The 19,500-nt window shown below is 34.2% G+C and overlaps 1 protein-coding gene and 1 pseudogene across 1 annotated transcript; one reads left to right on the top strand and one right to left on the bottom strand.

The window, feature by feature from the left end:
- The first annotated feature begins 10,077 nt into the window (after nt 1-10,077).
- On the top strand, nt 10,078-15,331 carry LOC145592244 (endoribonuclease Dicer homolog 3 pseudogene; annotated as a pseudogene).
- Nucleotides 15,332-16,686: 1,355 nt separating this feature from the next.
- On the bottom strand, nt 16,687-18,982 carry LOC145590963 (pentatricopeptide repeat-containing protein At1g20300, mitochondrial-like). The gene has a single exon (XM_081647343.1). It carries the CDS (start codon nt 18,856-18,858, stop codon nt 17,251-17,253), a length of 1,608 nt encoding a protein of 535 aa, XP_081503469.1. The 5' UTR covers nt 18,859-18,982; the 3' UTR covers nt 16,687-17,250.
- Nucleotides 18,983-19,500: the final 518 nt, after the last annotated feature.

The following is a 19,500-nucleotide window of genomic DNA, read 5'->3' as shown; positions in this document are numbered from 1 at the left end:
TCACAAAAATGCCCCCATGAGAAACGAATTTGTTTCTCACGGTGAGAAACTGGGGCTTCCTCAAAAAAATTTATCTAAAAGCAAAAGATAATTATAAACGGTGATGATACAATTTTTTTTTTTTTTTTTTTTTTTTTTTTTTTTTGAGGAAATGATACAAATTTTTTTAAAATTATTTATTTATTAACTTTAATTCTATCATCTAATTTGCTATTTTTATTTTGTTTATTTTTTTCCCCTTTTGTAGCTGCTTATGCGACACCCCTATTTTAAAGTTATGGGAATCCAATCACATACGGGATGATTAAACCCATTGAGAAGAACTATTATCGGTAGTCTTTATGCTTTATAACACTGCTTGCATGATATTTTATTATTAAAACTATTTGCATATATAATATAATATAACATATAAGCAATAAATGTGTTACATGCTATGTAATTGTACAATGTCCAAAACTTTAGTAGAGCTACTTTGATCAAGTAAGGAAACGGTAAAAAATATTGAGTTCTAGAAATATAAATATCTAACAAATATTACGATGAATTGAATAAATTAAATGAAACAAGACATCACAAATATATAATTCTTGTACTCCATATATATCAAAACTACATGAAAGTCGTGCGATGCACGGTTTTTTCATACATTTTTTTTACAGGTGGTTTTTTCATACTTAAATCTCAAGAAAGTTATCTTTCTTAATTAAACCATATAATAATTTAATCAAATTACTATTGTCTATCAAAAAAGATAATTTTTATGTAAAAATATGGCTTTATTGGTTGATGCATGTTATCTAAAAAAAAAAAGATAATTTTCTTACTTAAACCATATAATATTTTAATGAAAGTAATTTATAATGTGACCTTAAATTATAATGAATCACTGATGTTCAACCTGAAATACGCTTCTTTGCCTGTAAATATTGTAGGCACTTAGGATTCTCATAAAATTGTATGTTTATTTTTGTGGGTCTATGAAATTAACAATAGATTGGTAAATTTAAATTGGTGATAAATTGTTATTATTGAATATGATAAATTTTGTTAATATAGTATTTGATTTTTTTTTAATAGAATAAATGATTAGCAGATAATTTTTTATTTGCAAGATTAAAATAAAGGATTTTTTTATTTGAATGATTTATGATTTTTTTTATCTAATCCAAAATTGAATTTTTTTTTAATTGAATGTAGTTTGTATTTTTTTTATTAGTTTGTTTTTAATGTATATTTTTTATTAGTATTACATTATTATTTTATGTAATCCAAAATTAAATATTTTTTATATTAATTGAACATGATTTTTATTTCAATTTTACCTTTTTAAGTTGAAATTATCTTTCTTTTATAAATTTAATTTTATTACAATCATAAACTGTATTTTTATCACTTTTCAAATATATTTATTGAACGTTTTTTTTTCACAATTTTTAACTTGAATGTAGTTTATGTTTATTTTTAGGGAAATTCTCAATGGTAGCTATATACTTTTGCTCATTCTCAATGGTAACACAATATTTTGCAAATTCTCCCAAATAGCATTACTTTTTATAAGTTTCTCTAACATGACAATAGTTGTATAATTTGCAAGTAATTAGCTTTAAAAAAACAAGAATTAGCCTAATAATTAAAAGAAAAAAAAGATATTTTAAAAAAATGGGACTAAAACCCTCTGCCAAGTAGCCACCTCCACGGCGTGGCTAGCCCACCGCCGAAAACCTAAATACCCCGCATAGCTATCCCGAAAACACCTTGTTCTCTCAAAAACCCACCCGAAACAACTTCGTTCTCTTCAAAACCCACCCATAGCCACCTCACCATTCTCTCTGAAACACATCCATAACCTCTTCATCTCCCCGAAACCCTCTCAAAGTCCATCTCGAAACCCACTCCGATTCCCGAAATTACATGGTTCAGCTTAAAACCCTGATTTTCATTGTTTTGAGGGGTGGAAATGGAAAGGAAAGGGAAGGGGAAGGCATATTTTTTTTTTTTAATTAAGCATTTTTTTTTGTTATTTATTAGTTTAATTCTGGTTTAATTAAGTTAATTAGTTGATAATTGTAAAAATATTGTTATGCTTGAGAAACTTTTAAAAAATAATGCTATTTGAGAGAATTTGTCAAATATTTTGTTACCATTGAGAATGGGCAAAAGTATATGGCTACCATTGAGAATTTCCCTTATTTTTATTTAATCTTTCTTAAATTTTTTGTTATTAATATTTTTTTTAATTAATAATGTAAATTGTAATATCACAATATAATTTATTCATTAATATTTTAAAATTATTTAAATCCTAATATCTTAAATTTGATTTTTATTTTTTTTAGAAGATGATTTTATTTTTTTAGTATTTTTTTAATTAATAATTTAAATTATAATATCAAAATCTAATATATATATATATATATATAAAGGGGAGTTTTTCCCAGAAATTTTAGAGAGCCACATAGGATTTTGTTATTTAAAAAAAAATAGAGCGCCACATATTTATGTGTGCCACGTAGGATGTGCCACGTAGGATGAAATAAAAACAATAAAATGAAAAATTAAAATTATCATACTAATCTAATGATTTATCTAAGTATTTCAAATAAAATATGTTAATCCTTTAAAAATTTATTAATTCTATCCTACCATTATCTTTCTACGGTTCAAAGAACTATACAAAAAAAATGAAAAATTAAAATTATCATACTAACCTAATGATTTATCTAATTATTTCAAATAAAATATTTTAATCCTTTTAACAAGTTTCACGTACTTTCAAAAAAGTGATATTAAAAAAAAAACATAATTACAAAAAATCATAATATATGATTATTGTTATCCCAAATATCCAAAATACGTAAAAAATGTAATATGTATAAAAACAAAAAATAAATAAAAAAAATTATTCATATAGATAATAACTAAAAAAAATGATAAAATTTTAAATTAACATGATAAATTACCATGGCATATTCATGTGATTGGTGTTGTTAATAAAAACAACATTGATATGGATAACAATTAAAAAGGATTTTATAATGAATGATAAGATTTATGTAGAGAAGATATGATGTATTGTATTTCCTTATAAATAGGCCTTAGTTTAATTCATAATACATAGAAAAATATTAATTGTTTCTTTTCATAGTCGGAGATCCCAAGATTCATGGCTACACAAAGTGAAATTTATAATACCTTCGAGGATGCAATATTTATAATACCTTCGAGGATGCAATGGTAAACAAAGATACAACTAAGGTTGGAGATGGAAAAAAATTAATCTTGTCACCGTCATTGATCGGAGGCACAAGAAATATGTACCAGAATTACAAAGAAACGATATACTCTACACACTACATATTTGGGGCTGAAAAAGGGAATAGGATAATCCTGTCAACATCATTCACAGGAGACACAAGATACATAAATCAAAATACAAAAAAAGAATAGAGTACTCTCCATAGATGTGTAGAAGAGAGAATTCTATTTGAAGCACACATTGGTAGTTTTTTTTTTTTTTTGTTAATATAATAATAATAATAATAATAATAATAATAAATGTCAAAACAAATCTAAAATAATATTAAAAATAAAGCCGTGCAACGCACGGGCTTCACACCTAGTATATATATATATATATAAAGAGGAGTTTTTTCCCCAGTTTTTAGGGAGCCACGTAGGATTTAATTTTTTTTAGCGTGCCACGTAGGATGGTAAATTTTAGTGATAGCCAATTAAAATACGAAACTATTAATTTCTTTTAGAATTAAATAATTTAAATAACACGTAAACAAAATTGGCGAATGAGATTTTTCAGTTTAAATTAATTAAATATAAAATATTATCTTTTGATATCAGGCATTTTATCTAAATATATAATAAATTGTAGCACATAAATATATATATAAAAAAAATTATTTTAAAAAAATTTAAACAAATCGTGCATCGCATGGGCTTCATCTAGTATAATTTATTCATTAGTTTTTTAAAATTATTTAAATCCTAATATCTAAAATTGATTTTTGGTTTTTCTAAAAGATGATTTTAATTTTTTGTTTTAAAAGATAATTTTAGTTTTTAAAAATAATTTCAATCTAATAAATCACTCTATTCGTTTTTTTTCCAATGTGACAAAATTTTTAAATCTCATTCGTCAGTTTTAATTAGGTGGCAAGTGAATTTTTTAATTCTAAAATAAAATAGAAATGTAATTTTCAATTGGTCGAAATAAGACCTTTGCTTATGTAGCGCACTGAATGCTCTCGAAAATGCCTACTTTATATATATATATATATATATATATATATATATATATATATATATATATATATCAAAATTAATTTAGAGTCTCTTTTATACTTTGTATTAATAATGATCAATTCCAAATAGGATAAAAATGGAGGGAGTACAGATTTTAAGGCTTTTGACATCAAATGGAGGCAAATATGTAAAAGAATATTTTTAGGAAAATAAATGTCCATGCACTATTTATAAGGTAGGAATTTAACCCTAGAAATCAATCCTAATCTAGTGTAGACTAATCTATTAAGAAATGAGTAATCAAATTAAGTCTAATACTACCTCCGTTTTTTAAAGTTCGACTCACCTACTATTCATGAGCTGAGGCCTTTGCCTTTTGATACTATTCATTGACTTTATTTTTGACTAAATATTGTGTTCTACAAGGACTATAAATATTACTTCCTCCGTTTCTATTTACTTGCAACACAGTCTTGTGGCACACGCTTTGAGGTCGAGATTATATAATGTAACCGGATAAATTATTCAAAATAATTTATTTTTACACATGATACCTAACCATACTCTAATCCTCGTGTTAAATTTATTTTGATAAAATCACTCGTTTACCTTAAGTAATCATCTCCTAAAACTGCGTATCTAAAAGTAGGGTGTGCAAAAAAAATCGTAATCGTCAACCGGTATAACCGAATCATTTTATAGGTTAATTAACCGTACCGTTAAAATTAAACTGTTAGGTTAACCAAACCGTTAAATATAGCGGTTAAAGGTTACGGTTACGGTTACACTTTTGAGTAAACGGTTAACCGTTAAAATAAAAGTATACTTTTTTATATATTTTTTTTGGGGAAAAGAGAAGTATAATTAATTAAGTTAACTCTAAAATAATCTTTATTGATTTGTAATCAACTAATTGGAGTTTGTTCTTGTTTATATCCAAATTTGTATTAGAGTTGAAACTCTTGGAAGGGCAAAAAGTATATATTGATTTATAATTTATTTGTTGATTAGTGGTTAATCGGTAACCATACCGTAAAGAAATGGTTAACTGTTGCGGTTAACCGTTCCTTAACGGTTCGTGTTTTTAAGTAACCACTCTAACGGCTAACTGTACGGTTAACCTAATGTGAACAGCCCTGCCTAAAAGGTGTGTTGCAAGTAAAAAGAAACGGGGAAAGTATAAAACATTATCACGTGTGATCTTGTTATACTTGTTTTAATAATATATTTTAACTTTTTATAATCATTCACTTATTAGTAATTAACTTTTTATAAGAATTTAATTATTAATAGGCAAAAGCTAACGAACGCCTCCGAGGCATTAGATAAGCTAACTAAAAGTAGAAAGATTAAATTAAAAATTAACATTAATTACACCGATCGACGCGTGACTTTGTCATGCTTTCCCAAATTAATACTATTTTAGATAATATTTTAAATGCTTACCCAACGCCCCAGGGGCATTCTTTAGCAAGATCCTTATTAATAATTAGTGATATTAAATTATTAATCATTGTACTTGTGCATTGGAAAACATGAAAAGGGGTCAGATTTAAAAAAAACGAAGGAAGCATATGAATAGTGTTACATCAAGTTTGTGATAGTATTGTAAAAAGAGCAAACCTCAATTTATGTAAGGAAAATTTATCAAAAATAAGTCAACCTTTAACCGATATTCTCAAAATAAGTTAAACTTTCGATTAACTCAAAATAAGTTAACCTTAAACCATCTCTAATAGTGCGACTCAACTTTGATTATTGAAATACAAAATGAGTTTTTTTTTTTACTTCCAATGGTGATACCCAACCCACTTCTCAATTTAGCAACTCATGTGAAGTCTAATTTTCCAATGGTGAGACTCTCTAAACTATACTAACGTGACTTTCAATTTATGCCCCACAAAATCCATATTGTAAATTTTTCAAAAATAAAAAATAAAAATAAAACTTAAATAAATTACAAAATATATTATAATATTGATTTGAGCCCACACTTTTTGTCAAATGAGACTTAAAGTTAAGTATCTAAACTTAACAACTTTTTTTTGAACTTGTTAAGTTTAGAACCAACTTATTGGTATTCTTTGTAAAAAATACTCTCTCCTAAAAGAACTCACTCAAGTCTTATCATTGGAGATAGTCTAAGTACCCCTTAACTTTAGATGAGTTATTTTACCTGTGACCTGCTATAAAATTATCATAAGGTAAATTTTTTTTATTTTCCTTTTTAATTACCTTCCACCTTTTTTAAAAAATTAAAAAACAAAATACAACCACCTCCATCACCATGGCAGGCAAAACACCTAAGCTACCTCCATCACCGTCGCCCAGCCACCACCTGACCCCCATCGTCCTTCAGCCATCCACCACATATCCTCTGAATCTCAAAAATCACCCAAATTGATTTTGGCCGGCTTACAACTAACTGAGTCCAAAAAAAAAATGAACCAATCTTTCCATTCCACCGTGAAAATTTTCTCTTATTTCAACCAACAAGACTTCAAAAACCAATCTTTCCATTCCACCATGAAAATAAACCAGATAATTAACATTTAACACTACACCCCATAATACATTAATTAATCTCCCTTTAATCCCATAAAAATCATATATTTAATCATAATCCCCACTAATCTTCCTTTAATCATTCAATTCCTCTCTCCTCCAAATAAGTAAATCACTATCTTTATCAGCAATATATATTAAAGAATTTTGCCAAAATCATGACTATTGAAAAAATAAGTCCTTCAAACCAAGTTTAACCCAGATAATCAAATCATCTATTTCAATTTCATTGACACCAGTTTCACAGCCCCGAATCGACTCGGCCAAACTCGACTCGGCGATTGTTTCAGATGGTGATTTTGGTGGTGGGAGAGGGAGGAAATGGTAGTTTCGAGGGTGGGGGTAGGGGAGGTTAGCAGGCAACGGAAGCGGGGATTTAGGGCCGCTGGTGGCCGATAGGTAGAGGTGGAAGGGTGCAGCGGCAGCGGAAGGAGGAGGAGAGAGAAAGGGTATTTTGTTTTTTTATAAAACTAGGGAGCCTACGCGACATATTCTATGTTTATGGTCGAGTTGTAATAGTTTGTCATGAAACTCAAAACTTAGTGGTTAGGCTTTTAAATGCATATAATAAGAAATAAATTGTTAACAATTATATCCTTGCGTAGATACGGAAATGTAACACTTGAAAATATATATACGCTATTTACTTTTTAGTTGTAAGCTTTTAATGGTGCAATATGGCTTTTATTGTGAATTATAATATACACAATCCGTCACTTTTAGTTGCAACACTTGAATATATATATATATATATATTTCATTTTTTTATAATTAATCTTTATTTTTATTGACTTTTTTGTTGGGCAAAAGAATCATGTGGGATCTTATTAGATTCATCTCGATTTATATATATGTTTTAAATATTTAATATTTAGATTTTTTACATGTGTATAATGTGAGATGCAAGTGAATGAAATTATGTGAGATACAAGTGATTGAAATTATGTATTGACAAGCATGAAAGTTAAAATGTTGCAACTAAAAGTTAACGGAGAAAGTTTCAAAAGAAAAATGTCTAATTAGGTGATGATTTAATTGGATTCGGTGGATTTGTGTCAGTGTGTGAGTTTTTTTTTATTTATTTTTTTTATGAAAATTGTAACAAAGTGGATTATATCCAACCTATTCTCCCACCCTTGAAGAGGACTATTATCAGGTTAAATAGTTTTGCTTTCTAACATTAGAAGAAAAATAACTTTGGGCGATGGAAGTTGGAAGGGAAGGAAGACTAAAGAAGCTAAGAGAAATAAATACGGGAAGCATAAGAGTTAATACGACATAAATGGGTATATGGGTAAATAAACTTTTTTAGGGGTAAAAAAGTCATCACACTATTCATAAGTGTTCTTTTGAACTTTTATAAGGTAGGGAAAAGATCCTTCATTTTTTTTTTGGTTAAATTAAGTGAACAAATACTATTTTTTTTTATAATTAATTAACATAGACCAACTACATTATGAAATGTGGCATAATTTACCTAGACAACTGGTCATCTTCCACTCCAACAGGTTTTGACTCACTTCGATTAGATATCCTACAAAAGTCGACTTATTTTGGGTTAATCGAAAATTTGACTTATTTTGAGAAAATCAGCTAAAGGTTAGCTTATTCTTGACAAATTTTCGTTTATGTAATTGTTAAACAAGAAACGTTTATCAATTGACTATTTTGTAAATAAAGCAATAAAAAAAATCCCAATCACACAACGTTGTTAAAATTAAAATAACAATTATATGTACAACTTGCCACATTTAATGAAAAATAGTTGATTTATTTACAAATTGTCCCCTGATCGACTGATCTATTTAAAAGCCGCGAATAAAAAAAAAAAAATCATGTTTTCTCCATTCTCTTTAACCACCTTTGGACAAAATTAATTGACTTATGCCTTAAACCCAAAAAGTGATTTTGGTACACATTTAATTGATTTTTGCACACTCCTTTATGAGAAGAGCATTTAAAAAAAAAAAAAAAATTGCAGAATCTCTCTTTCTTTTCTTTCTTATTATTTACAATATGCCTTCTTCTTATTTACCTTTTCTTTCTTTTGATCCTTTGGAGGTTTTTAACGTTTAACCCCCCCTCTCTCTCTCTCCAGAATCTCCACACTCCATTGATACTGCATACTCTGAAATTCCCATTGAAACAGCATCTGAGCTTTCTCTCCTCCATTGAAGCAGCTTCTGAGGTAAAATGTTTTAGTTTTCTTCTTTTCTTTTTTTTTCAATCATCGAATATAAATGTCACACTTTAGTGTAAATCATTAATTTTATTGTCAGTATATTCAATTTAGGGTTGTTCTTTGTTGGATTTTTAAATTGTTTGTTATAATTATTGAATTTATTACAATGAAAAGATTTGTTGATTTTCTTTATCAAGAAGAATTTCATGTGATTTTTGGAGCCTAATTTGATAATTGAGTCAAATTTGGTTGTGATTATTATGTAATGCATGCTTTTGTTTACATTGTATAAGCCTTTAATGTTAGGAGGGAGCTATGAAAATGGACCTTTTATCCCCTCTTGCCATGGCTCAGGGACGGGCCTGTCAGGAGTTATGTAATGGAGGAAGTCTTGCATTTGCTGAAATGTTTTAGGTAATTGGTTTTGATGAGTCAAAAGCGGTTCGTACTTATACTCTGAATTAATGTGAGCGAGTTCATAGACAGTTCTTCTCTGTTTGTTGTAAGGAGATCAATTCATTGGTGTAAGTAGAATTGATCTCCTTGCCAAGATTATGGTATTTTGAAGATTTTGTTGCCTGTGTTGTGGAATGAGATTATCACAGCATCTAGCATTTGCGTTGGCAATCGGCATGAAATGTTTCTGTTTTGATACCCATCCACAATGTTAAGTCTTAGCTATTGACAGTTATCAAACTTGTCAATTATTTAAAAACGTCGGAGTTGATGCATTAGAATTTGCAAGGTTTTGTATTTTGAAGGATGATGTTCAATTGCCCATGTCCATTTCAAGTGTTTGCATTTATGTTCGACATGGATACAGATGAGAAAATGAGTGTCAAATATAATGATGTCCAGATGCCATGGGCTGTGATTCAATCTGCCTACCTATCTGTCTCTGGCTCTGTCTCTTTCTCTCTCTGTAACAAGTCCATATGCCATTGCTGGCAGGAGAACATGTGCACTCGTCACACAAATCAAAGTGTTTTTACTTGTACTGGTGTTTTTCTGAGTACTTATGGGTGTTTCAATAATTTTTGTGTAGGGGTTGCATCATCTCCAAAGTCATTGTGCAATTTCTGTAATATTGTAAGGCATTGCATCTGATGGATATCCTAGACGATCATCATATAGGACTTGATGAAAGTGATACAAAAGTGAAATGCAATGAGTCTGCTGGTGCTGGAACCACAAAAAGAAAGGAGTTGCACAGGACAGTTCATGTTAATGCCTTATCTGGTACTTGGAGAGATAACCCTCATGGAGCTGTATTCCATGCTTACAAGATTGATTTCTCTTGTGATTGTGAATTGTACCCTGGTTTTGTACTCTTGACGGAGTTGAAGCTAGATGAGGATGTAGCTAATACTAAAGTTGACTTGTATCTACTTGACAAGATGGTCAAATCATCGGTTATGCCATGTGGTGAAGTGCATTTGGGGTCAGACCAAATAAGGCGAGCAATGCACTTTCATGAACTTCTCTTTAATGGGTTATATGGAAAATTGTTTCTAGGATCAAAAGCAAGTGGGGTCAATAGAGAGTTTCTTCTTCAGAGAGACACTGGTCTTCTGTGGAGTACTTCATACATTTATTTGATCTTACCAATTGAGTCTTTAGACAATGTAGATCATGATTCATGGAGAATTGACTGGAAGGGCATTGATTCCTGTGTCTCTGTGGTAGAATTTATGAGGAATTCTGCTTGGTTGAGTGCTGAGCAATCTGGGGCCCAATATAGGAGCTCGATTGGTGACCCCTCTTCAGCAGGTAACGCTGGTGAGAATACTATACATTTGGCTAACCGTTCATTGTCTATAGAGAAATTGGAAGAAACTGTCGTTATGTCCATCCACACTGGAAGGATATACTATGTTCGAGAAGTCTTGGTCAATACCTCTGCTGAGAGCCCTTTTGATTCTAATGTTGATGGGGCACCATCAAAGTATACTAGTTTTGCTGATTACTTCAACAAGAAGTACGGAATTGTGCTGTTCTATCCTGGACAGCCATTGTTAGTGTTGAAGCAGACTCATAATCCATTTAATCTTCTCTCAGATAGTGAGGCTAGTGCGTTGCGTCGAAAGTTGCTGTCAAGTGGTGATCTGGTTGACTCAAAGCGACAGAATCATGTTCACATGCCACCTGAGCTTTTAGTCTGTATTGATATCCAACTATCAACTCTAAGGGCGTTGTATTTAATACCTTCTTTGATTCACAGGCTGGAGTCTCTGATGTTAGCCTGTCAGCTAAGGAAAGAGATTGCCTATAACTTTCATATGCCAAGCTCACTGATTTTGGAAGCATTTACAACTCTCAGATGCTGTGAAGATTTTTCTTCAGAGCGTTTAGAGTTGCTTGGTGATTCAGTGCTAAAGTACGTTGTGAGCTGCCATGTTTTTCTTAAAAGTCCCCATGAACATGAAGGAAAGTTATCTGGCCAGCGCCAAAGTACTATTTGCAATTCTAACTTACATAAATTGGGAACTAAGCGTAAGCTGCACGAATACATTCGTGATAGTGCATTTGAGCCTCGTCGATGGGTTGCTCCTGGGCAGCTTTCAGTCCATCCGGTTCCTTGTTCACATGGTGTTGACACATCTGAAGTGCCTTTAGATAACAGGTTTCATACTATTGATGAAAATACCGTACTTGGAAAGAGCTGTGACAAGGGACATCGGTGGTTGGTTTCCAAAAGCATAGCTGATTGTGTTGAGGCAGTTATTGGAGCATACTATGTTGGTGGTGGATTAATTGCTGCTCTCCATATGATGAAATGGCTTGGAATTGAAGCTGAACTGGGGCCTGGTTATGTTGACAAAGCTATTAATCTGGCATCTGATCGATCTTGCATCCAAAAAGTTGATCAGATTACAGCCTTGGAATCCAAACTCGGGTACGACTTTTCTACCAAAGGACTGCTACTTGAAGCTATTACTCATTTAACAGAGCAAGAATCTGGGGTGGGCTACTGTTATGAGAGGCTGGAGTTTCTGGGGGACGCTGTGCTGGATGTGCTGATAACATGGCATCTTTATCAGAACCACACGGATATTGATCCAGGAGAGTTAACTGACCTACGTTCAGCTTCTGTGAACAACGAAAATTTTGCCCAAGTCTCTGTCAGGCGAAACCTGTATCAGCATCTTCAGCTTTCTTCCGAGTCAATCTCAAAACAGATAACAGAGTACGTTACACTGGTTATGGATGCAGAAGATTCTAAGTCGCTGCAAGGAAGGCAATGCCCCAAGGTTCTTGGTGACCTTTTGGAGAGTATTGCCGGGGCAATACTAATTGATACCAAGCTTAATGTCGAAGAAGTGTGGAGAATATTTTTCCCTTTATTGTCTCCTATTGTAAGGAGGCTAAGAGTAAGGCAAAGGCAGCTGTTCGCCAAGCAAAAGAAAAGGCATATCAGGAGGTTTATGAAAAGCTTGATTCCAAGGAGGGAGAAAGGATCATTTATAAGATGGCAAAGAGAAGACAAGAGGCAAGGAAGGATATTGGCATGGTGAAGTGTGTCAAAGATAAGAACCAAATGGTCCTAGTGCAAGAGGAGGGCATCAAGGACAGGTGGAAGGGGTACTTCGATGAATTATTTAATGGAAGTAATGGAGTTGTGATAGGAGATACCTCTATGAGTGATGAAGAAATCAACATGGAGTATGTGCGAAGGATTAGGAGAGTAGAGGTGGAGATTGCCCTGAGGAAGATGAAACCTAAGAAGGCGGTTGGCCCTGATGGGGTACCGATAGAGGTGTGGAGGTGTTTGGGTAAGATTGGTATTGATTGGTTAACAAACCTTTTCAACAAGATATGGACGGCTACAAGGATCCCACAAGATTGGAGGAAGAGCACCTTGGTCCCGGTTTATAAAAACAAAGGAGACGCTCAAGATTGTTCTAACTATCGAGGAATTAAGCTTATGAGCCATACTATGAAGTTGTGGGAAAGGGTGATTGAACAAAGGTTGAGGGCATGCACAAGCATTTCAGATAACCAATTTGGTTTTATGCCTGGGAGATCTACTATGGAGGCAATCCATTTGATAAGACAAATGATGGAGTTTTATAGGGTAAAGAAGAAAGATCTTCATATGGTCTTTATTGATTTAGAGAAGGCATATGACAAGGTGCCAAGAGAGATACTTTGGTGGGCAATGTTGAAGAAAGGTATCCCACGAAGGTATGTAGACCTAGTTAAGGATATGTATCGGGATGTGTCAACAAATGTGAGGACATGCGGAGGGTTGACAAAAGATTTCCCTATTACAATCGGATTGCATCAAGGGTCTGCATTAAGCCCTTTTCTTTTTGCAACGGTTCTAGACGAATTAACTAGACCAATTCAAGATGAGGTTCCATGGTGTATGCTGTTCGCAGATGATATCGTTTTGGTGGATGAGACTAAGGATGGGGTTAATGTCAAGTTGGAGCAATGGAGGCAAAGGTTGGAATCTAGAGGGTTTAAGCTAAGTCGGAGTAAGACTGAATATTTGGTATGTCGTTTTGGCACTCAGAGGGGGACAAGCAATGAAGTGGTGAGTTTGGATGGAAAGGATTTGACCATGAGTGAATGTTTTAAGTACCTAGGGTCGATGATCATCCAGAAGAATGGTGACATTGATCAAGACGTGACCCACAGGATTAAGTCAGGGTGGCTTAAATGGAGAGCGGCCACGGGAGTGCTATGCGACCGCAGCATTCCCTTAAAGTTGAAGGGAAAATTCTACAGGACTGCCATAAGACCAGTGTTGCTCTATGGTACAGAATGTTGGGCTTCTAAGAAAGAGCATATTAAAAAGATGGAGGTTACGGAAATGCGCATGTTAAGGTGGATGTGTGGAAACACTTTAAGAGATAGAATCAGAAATGAGGTTATTCGCAAGAAAGTAGGTGTGGCGGGCATTGTAGATAAATTAAGGGAAAATCGTCTGCGTTGGTTTGGACATGTAAGACGGAGACCCGAGGGTGCACCGGTGCGAAGAGTGGAAGAGTGGGACCATGGAGGGATTAAACGAGGAAGAGGGAGACCAAAGATGACTTGGTTGGAAGGAGTGAGGAAGGATATGAAGTGCATGGATTTACGTGAGGATGAAGTTTTGGATCGTAAGGGATGGAGGAGAAAGATTTATGTTGATGACTACACGGAATAATCAAATTTGGTTCATGTTAGCCGACCCCACTTTTGGGATTAAGGCTTTGATTGATTGATTGATTGATTGATATTGTCTCCTATTGTAGCACCTGATAATCTTGAGTTACCTCCCTTCCGTGAATTGAATGAATTGTGTGATCGCCTTGGATACTTTTTCAAAGAACATTGTATCAATGACAAAGATGTGGTGCTTGCAGAATTGAGACTACAACTGGAAGACATTTTATTGATAGGAGAAGGAATTGGTAAAACTAAAAAAGCTGCCAAGGGACAAGCTGCTCTTTATTTGTTGAAAGGACTGGATAACAAAGGAATGTCATATGATAAATGTGTTTTGAAGAGGAAAAAACAGGAATTGAATGATGTCAGTTCAGGCCTGATCAATATGAAATTCAGTGTCATGAAAAGCAAACATACATCTCAGAAGAAGCAAAAGGTCTCTCAGCTGCCTTGTGGAGATAATGAAGCTCCAGATGCTGCTATTCCAGTTATTGCAGCTGTTAAAACAGATAAAGGGGGGCCAAGAAACTCATTGTATGAACTGTGTAAAAGATTGCAGTGGCCTATGCCTAGCTTTGAAACTACTGAAGAAAAGTCAAGATCACCTATTGAATTCGGTGAAGGCTCAGATAAACGGACAGGCTTCAATGGTTTTACATCGAAAATCTCTTTGCTCATACCTGACTACGGTGTCATGGAGGCCATGGGGGAGCAAAGAGCTGATAAGAAAAGTTCTCAAGATTCGGCAGCACTGCACTTGCTTTATGAGTTGGAACCGCAGGGAAAACTAGTTATCAATTGCTAATAAGTAGGTGGAACATTAGGGTAGACTTAATGAACTGAAATGGCAAGCTTTGATGGATGCTAGTGATTAGGATTCAAACTCTTGATTCCTTCTTCCTTTTGGCTTAGATGGTGTAGGACAAGCTATGTAATGGAGTCCTGAATAACTAAGAAGGATAGATTACCCTGTTATTTAGTCTTAACGAATTTGAATTTAAGATTATGGCCCTTGTACATAATGGTGTAACATTACTGTAACTGCGAACACTTATTGTTCTGTCTTGCCTGCTGCTTGATCATCGTCATTAGGACATTTAATAAACATCTTGTCTGTAGATGTAACCTTTATTCTTCCAGTGTATCTTCCCTTTATTAACCTCTCTAATCTCCCTTTTAACATTGAAGAATATGATTGCAGCAGGTCGTCATGGGTGTCACTCTTGATTTACAGGCTTTTATTCTTCGTGCTCGAGTACTGAAGCTGTATAGAGAAGCACTGAGAACGGCTAGGCGAGCCCCATGTCAATCCAGAGGTCCCCCCCCCCCCCCCCCCCCCCCTCTCTCTCTCTCTCTCTCTCACATATATGTTCATATTTCTGCTGCTATTGTTTTATCAGTCGCGAGAGCTATTGCAAATTCCTGTATTAGTTATTGCAGTTGCTTGTTATATTTCACCTTGGTTGCCTAAAGCAGGCAAAATAATCCATTCTGGGTACTTCATGGTCATCATCTTTGGGTAATTTTACTTTGGGTACCTGAGAATTAATTTATTGTTCCACTTTGGCTCATCACCCTAACCTTGTCAATTTTCCAATCTTTCCATTATTAATCGCTGTCATGATAGTGGTAGTAATACATTTGCATCTTTGTGTGTTATGGATTCGTAATGTACATTTTTTCTATGATCTTCAGTGGATCATGCCACTTACCAAGTAATCTTGTGCCATTTCTGGTGAAAGTTCTGAAGGAGATTATGGTTGTCCTTGCAATTGCAGCTGAACTGCAGCAAACAATAAGGCAAGAGATAGAGAAGAACCGGGATTTCCAGGACAAGCAGAAGATTCGTTTCCTGCTAAGTGAAGGGAAGGAGAGAGTGAAACGCTTAGATGAGATGCTCGATATGCAAGGTTGCTGAGAATGCTGACCATTCATTGCTTTGGGGGAAATGTTCTGTTACAAAGCTCGTTGGCTTGCTGGCGACCTAATGTACTCGCTGTGGTGGTTCAGCCATGATCATCATCTGTTGACTGTTGTAATCTTTTTCTAAATGAGGATATGTATGTGGAATACGTTGCGAGGATTTTTTTTGTAACATTATGCTGCCAGTCTTGAGATCTTATGAGTTCTAAGTCCTGCACTTTGGTTTTCAATTTAATTTTTAAAGGCAGGTGTTTTATGAATAAATAAAAGAGTCTAAGCAATTTCGTCACTTTCGTGTACCCATTGGACAGCAGCAGACTAATCCAACTAAACATTGTTTAAGAAGGCAAATCTAATACCCTAAGCATTCACTTGTATTTCACTTGTCTTATTAGTCTTAAACTTGTTTATTCAAATTTATTAGCCCTTATTTTAAAATATTTTAACCCTAACCTTATTGGACAATAAAGTAAAAAAGAAGATAATATGTTACTAACATGATTCCAATTTCCAAATACAGAGTATACATTTGAAAAGGAAAATCCAGATTATTGCAAGGAACTACGTAATTCTTATAAAGAGTTGCGGTCAGAAAAACAAGTGCTTTTATGCTACTGTAAAGCATATAAAGTGACTTGGAAAAGATGTGAAACTTCATGCCATTGGGATTGCAGGAAAGTTAATCAGTATCCGTACTCCAATTGCATGACTTACCAAAAACAGCAATGTGTATATTATGAGAATAGAAAACAGTAATTATGTACACTAGATTGGGTTGCAAACAGAGAAATTGAACAAGCCAACACAAAAACTGTCCAGGCTCTGCCTCAAGAGAATGGCAATAAGTGAGATTGAACACGCCAACACAATAATAGTCGTCCAGGCTCTGCCTCATGAGCTTGACAAGAAGTTCAACAAAAGCATTAAAGGAGTTGCTTTGCCGTGTTTTATTGTAAACTAATTTGTAAGGGCCTTGCCCATCATTAGCATCAAAATACGGGAATAGAAGAGTGCACTGTATATCACTGAGTCAAGGGACAAATCTTGCAATATATTTCCGCAAAATTTTCTTCTTCCCTGCCTATTAAGTTTGAAAACCAAGGTCAATTAATGTGCAGCACAGCAAATCCAGCTCAAACTGGTAGCACTCGCATACTGTGTCTTCAAATAGGCCGAGTAGCATATCCCCTGTCAACCATCTTTTCCACCAATTCTTCATGCAACTGAAGCTGCTCCGCTTTTCTCAACAGATTCAAAACCATGTTGTATAGATGCAAGCTTGGCACCAAACTCTTCACTTCAATCATCTCTCTAAAATACTTGTAAGCTTTGGACCAGTGCCCCATTGCACAAAACATAGAGATCAATGTCTTATAAGTATTCACATTAGGCTCTACACCATTCTCATCCATCTCCTCCTTCAGCTTTAGAACCATATCAGTCGACTTGGATTCCACAAACATCTTCATCAGCACATTGTATGTCACTGTATTAAGCTGACACTTCAATTCTTTCATCTTTGCAAACAAACGATGGGCAGAATTCACATCCTTAGCCTTAGCTATACAGATGAATATTGGGTTAAAACTATGCGCATTAGGAACACATCCCTTGATCGCCATTTGGCGAATCAACTTAGTAGCCTCATCCCGATTGCCATTCCTACAATGGGAGTCAATCAGAAAGTTATAGGTGATCACATCAGGGTCACACCCAAGCCTTTTCATCTGATTAAAAGCCTGCAAGACCTTCTCAGTCTTACCCACCTTAGCATGCACCCTCATCAAATTATTGAAGGTCACAACATTTGGCTGACAACCCTTGTCAATCATCTCCGAAAAAACATCATGGGCACGAGTAATTTGCCCGTGCCTGCACAAAGCATCGATAACAATCGTATAAGTATACACATTAGGCTCAATGCCCGCCTTCTTCATCTCACCAAAAACCCTCTCAGCCTCCGGAATATTCCCCACCTTACACCACCCATTCACCAAACTAGTATAAAGCACAACATCAAGTTCAAATTTATCTTTTACACTATCAAACAACGATTGAGCATCGGCCGCCTTCTTTTTCTTACTAAGAATGCTAATGATAGCCGTGAATGCCGCCTTATCAGGATGGCAACCGTAATCCTCCATTCGATTAAATGCGTGTATGGCCTCGGCTACCATCCCTGCCCTAACATACCTCCTAACTAAGGAATTAAAAACATCTACAGCAATTGGTAAATTACTAGTTTTCATCAAATCAATCAAACTCCATGCTAAATCAAACTGCCTTACCTTCCCAGCTAAATCGATCATTTCCGCAATAGCCTCATCCGTCAATACAACAACGCCATTGTTATGCTGGCCAACCACCCAATTGAAGAAAGCGAGAGCTTGAAGAAAGGGAACTCCATGGCGGACAATACGACACCGTTCGATAACAGAGGTTACGATTTCAGGGGAGAGAGAATCGACGGTGGAAAGCTTCGAGAAGGAGAGAGAAAGAGATGGGATGGTGAAATTAGGGTTTAGAAAATTAGGGTTTTCTTCAAAATTAGGGTTTTTGCGGAAATGGTCTTTGATTAAAGAATGGAAATTTTCCGCGATTTGGGTTTCTTGAGGAGAGAGATTGGAAGGTTTTCTGGGTTGTTCTGGAGCTTCAATATCATCTTCATTGTCAGATTTCTGGGGTTGGAGAGTTTCAATGGCGGATGTGGAGAAGGGTTTAAGGGAAGTTTTGGAGAGAGAAAATGATAATCTTGTTCTAATTAAAGCCATTTGAAACAAATGAATGAATTCGTTGAAGAAAGCTTTAGTTTTTGTTTATGGTTGTTTGAAATGGGAAATGGGAAATGGGAAATGGGAAATGGGAAGAAATCAAGCGACCTTTCAACAACGGAGGAAGTTGAGGTTTATGCCTTAAACCCTTTAGCAGAGTACACAGTACAGACTAAAGAGGTCAGAGGACAATGTAAACGACGTCGCTTTAGATACTAAAATTAAGGCTTGCTTGGTAAAGATTTATTTTGAAAGCTTTTAGGGCTGTTCTGTTCAGCTTAATTTTAGTTTAATTCAATTTTCAATTTTCTTCTCTCATAAACAATTCATTTCAACTCTATTAGTTCAGTTCAATTCAATTCAATTCAATTCAGTTCAATTTAATTCAGTTCAATTGTTTATAATAAATCAGAATAAGCGTGAGCACTATTAGAGGTTGACCATAATAAAAAGCTTATTTGGTTGTTTGGTTACTCCGTAGTCCGTACTAAAATAGCTTTTTGGGCTCCGAAAAAAAAACCCCCTCAATGTAAGAGCTTTTTGAAATTGCTTATTCAACACTTAGCTTTTTGGGTATTAAATACATACTGAATACACTAACATAGCTAAAAATAAACAACTAATTATCAAACACTTTTACAC

The sequence above is a fragment of the Chenopodium album genome, chromosome 18, assembly GCF_948465745.1.
Source record: "Chenopodium album chromosome 18, dcCheAlbu1.1, whole genome shotgun sequence".
NCBI lineage: Eukaryota > Viridiplantae > Streptophyta > Magnoliopsida > Caryophyllales > Amaranthaceae > Chenopodium > Chenopodium album.
The sequence above is the reverse complement of the archived record's forward strand: the minus strand, read 5'-3'. Positions and strand labels throughout refer to the sequence as shown.